The sequence below is a fragment of the Amphiura filiformis genome, chromosome 15 (assembly GCF_039555335.1).
Source record: "Amphiura filiformis chromosome 15, Afil_fr2py, whole genome shotgun sequence".
NCBI classification, from domain to species: domain Eukaryota; kingdom Metazoa; phylum Echinodermata; class Ophiuroidea; order Amphilepidida; family Amphiuridae; genus Amphiura; species Amphiura filiformis.
Window position 1 is genome coordinate 53,052,979 of NC_092642.1, and position 3,554 is coordinate 53,056,532.

The following is a 3,554-nucleotide window of genomic DNA, read 5'->3' on the forward strand; positions in this document are numbered from 1 at the left end:
AGCAATGCCAGTGAATATGAGAAAGTGGTCAACTATTAGTCCAGTGCAAATCGCACGCTACCACAAAATGACAACGCCGGTCAATTGGATATGGGAATGTTAATTGGCAGCTAGTAGTCAAGTGCAAGTTGGCACCCCACCACAAAATGACACCAGTCAATTGCTGTCTACACCAGCGGCGGTGGATATGGGAATATTGTCTACTAGTAGTCAAGTACAAACCAACATCACACCACAAAATGATGCCAGTGAAATGCCGTCATCAGCAGCGCCGTGAATGTGGGAAAGTTGTCAATTAGTAGTCCATTGCTAATCAGTATACCACCACAATATGACACAGGTCTATTGTCAGCCATAGCAGCACCGGTGGATACAGACAGAGATCAGTCAAAAGAGATTAAAATTAACTCCAGCTGGACAATTCAAGACACGTCATGACAATGACATGCAACAACAGCCAACAAATTCATCCGTATTCATGAATGCAAGCATGGGTCAACCTACGAGTATGACAGTGCCTACCATGGCAACACAGAATGTAAACAATGAGAGTTTACAACAAAGGGATCCAGCCAATAGTGACCTTGGCAAGTTAACGCAATTGCTCATCACACAACAAGTTCGAGCACAACTGCCAGCACAGAGGCTCACAGAAGATCCAAGTATTTAGCGGTGATCCATTAAAGTTCACCACATTCATGAAAGCCTTTGAATACGGAGTAGAGGACAAAATTTTAGATAGCAGAGACAGAATTAATTACTTATGGCAATACACCGCAGGTGAACCAAAGAGCCTAGTGAACAGCTGCTTGTATTACACCGATGCCAATGAAGGATATATCAAGGCGAAACAGCTCCTTACAAAAAGGTTCGGCGATAGTCACAAGATTGCACAAGCTGTTTTGAAGAAAGCAAAGGAGTGGCCAGATGTCAAGGAACAGGCTAGCTGCCTTAATGAATTTTCATTATTCCTGCTAGAATGCCACAATATGATGCAAGCTAACAGTCCCTTGAAAGAACTGGACAACACAAGTAGTCTGCAATTGTTGGTTGGTAAACTGCCATATAGGCTTAAGAACTTATGGAGAGCCAAGGTATATGATATACAGGAAGAGAAAATGAGAACCGTTGGTTTCAAAGACTTGGTCGACTTCGTGAGTCGCCATGCACAGATTGTCGCAAATCCAGCCTTTGGTACGATTAGCAGCGACACCAAGAGTAATTGCAGAAATCAACAGTATGACAACAAACCAAAGCCAAGGACTTCAAGTTTTGTCACCGGTACCCATAGTGAAGAGAAATCGCCTCAAAAACAGTGTCTTCACTGTGATACTTCAACACATACACTGGAAGTATGCAGGGTGGTCCAGAAGAAACCATACGATGAAAGGGTGGCTACTCTACGGAAACTGGGCGTGTGTTTTGGCTGTGTCAAGAAAGGATCTCACTTCGTCAGAGACTGTACAAAAAGAGTCAAATGCATCACCTGCAAAGGCAGGCATCCAACAGTTTTGCACCGTGAAAGAGGCGAAAGAGACCCCCAGAAGTCAGAAGTAGAGGTATCAACCACATGTGGTTTAACTGGGGCAGGATGCATGGCATCGTTGTTATCGGTGGTACCGGTTACCGTACTGTCAAGAGACACAGGCAAAAAAGTCAAGACATATGCTCTGCTGGACAGCAAGAGCACTGCTGTATTCTGCTCTAAGAATCTTAAGAGTAAATTGGCTATGAAAGGAACAAAGACAAAGATCAAGGTCCGAACTATCAATGGAGACAAAGATGTCGACACATACAAGTTATCAGGTTTGGAGGTAACAGATGCTGATGGTAAAATCAACATTGAATTACCTGTTGTTTATACCCAGGACTCCATACCAGTCAAGGTGGAAGATATGGTCTCCAAAGAAGATCTGACTCCATGGCCATACTTGCAAGATATAACAGTACCTGAGTTGCTGAAAGGGCAGAGAGTCGACCTGCTCATTGGGAATAATGTCCCAAGAGCATTGGAACCGCTTAGAAGTCATCCAGAGTCAACACAACGGTCCATACGCATGTAGATCAGCATTAGGCTGGGAGATACATGGGCTTACAAAGTCAAGAGCTACATCAACAACAACAAGTATGGCTTCTGTACATAGAATCTCTGTTGAGGACTTACATAATGAGTTGGCCGACCTGTACAACCATGATATTAATGAGCGGACGATAGAAGACAGACCACAAAATTCAATAGGTGACAACATGGTGGTAAAGTCGATTCATTTAAAGGACGGCGACTGTCAGATGAAGCTGCCACTTAGTAACCAGGAAGTTACATTCCCAAACAACAAGTCAGAGAGTAAAATCTCACACCTGAAGAGAAAATGCCAAAGAAAACCACAGGTCGGGGAAGAATATAACAGAGCCATAAGAGAAGGTTCTTCACCCACACAATGGCAACATGTTGATAAGGCACGGAACCCGGCTGATGAATGCTCGCGGGGTCAAACAGTACAAAATTGTCTCAGCAAGAAGACTGAACAGCCAAGTCAACCATGTAACAGTGATGAGAACCAACTGGATAATGATCCAGAAGAAGAGGCATCCGTTAAAGCCATTCAGGTAGAGGAACATGAAGATCCTATTAACAGACTAATGCGACATTATTCCAAGTGGAATTCCTTGAAGAGAGCTGTCGCACAGCTACTGAGACTCAGAAGAATGTTGCTGCAAAAAGCTAAAATGAAAAGCAATGCAGCTGCCAAATGTGACAAAGAAAAAACCCAATCTAGACAATCCTTAGAACCCACTCCAGAGTCCCACCTGTCAGCGGAGAATCTCCAGGAAGCAGAGGAAGCAATTGTTCGCTACATCCAGCAAGGAGCATTTGCTAAGGAGATCAGTGCTCTGAAAGCGACACCAGAACAGAAGATCACCTGTAAGAAGAGACAGAAAGTAGGATCCTTAGACAACCTGGATCCTATGATACTTGATGGGATACTACGAGTTGGCGGAGGACTCCGCAACGCTCCTATAACAGATCAATTGAAGTATCCAATGATTCTGCCAAAGAATCACCATGTTTCACACCTGATTATAAGGCACACCCATGAACATGTCAACCATCAGGGCAAAAATAATGTCTTAGCAGAACTGAGGCAGAGATTCTGGATAATCAATGCGAGCGCAGCGGTGAGAAAATTAGTGAAGCAGTGTGTAACATGCTGCAAATACCAAACCAGAAATGTGGTGTTAATGGCAGACAACCAAGCGCCACGCAAATCATGGACCCCAGGCTGCGTTCAAGAAATACATCCAGACAAGAATGGACATGTGCGCAGCACCAAGATCAAGACACAAACAACTGAACTTGTGAGACCAGTCACAAAACTTTGTGTACTACTTGAGCAAGATAGCCCATTACAAGGGCCCAAGGACATGAACTAAAAAGACACGGCGAGCACCCGGCGCCTAATCTGGGACACCAACTGGAAGTTTACTTTTAGTTGATGGGGGTACTGGAAACCCCAAGTCAGACGAAAAACAACACTGACTTTAAGGGCCTTGAG

General features: G+C 44.1%; 1 protein-coding gene across 1 annotated transcript; it reads left to right on the forward strand.

Moving 5' to 3' along the window:
• The first annotated feature begins 698 nt into the window (after window positions 1-698).
• LOC140171040 (uncharacterized) lies at window positions 699-2,063 on the forward strand. Its single transcript, XM_072194220.1, has one exon. The coding sequence runs from the start codon at window positions 699-701 to the stop codon at window positions 2,061-2,063; it is 1,365 nt and encodes a 454-aa protein (XP_072050321.1).
• The last annotated feature ends 1,491 nt before the right edge of the window (window positions 2,064-3,554 follow it).

Bases quoted from the DNA above. Each gene is read 5' to 3' on its own strand.
- LOC140171040 (XM_072194220.1), top strand. From the start codon at position 699: ATGAAAGCCTTTGAATACGGAGTAGAGGACAAAATTTTAGATAGCAGA.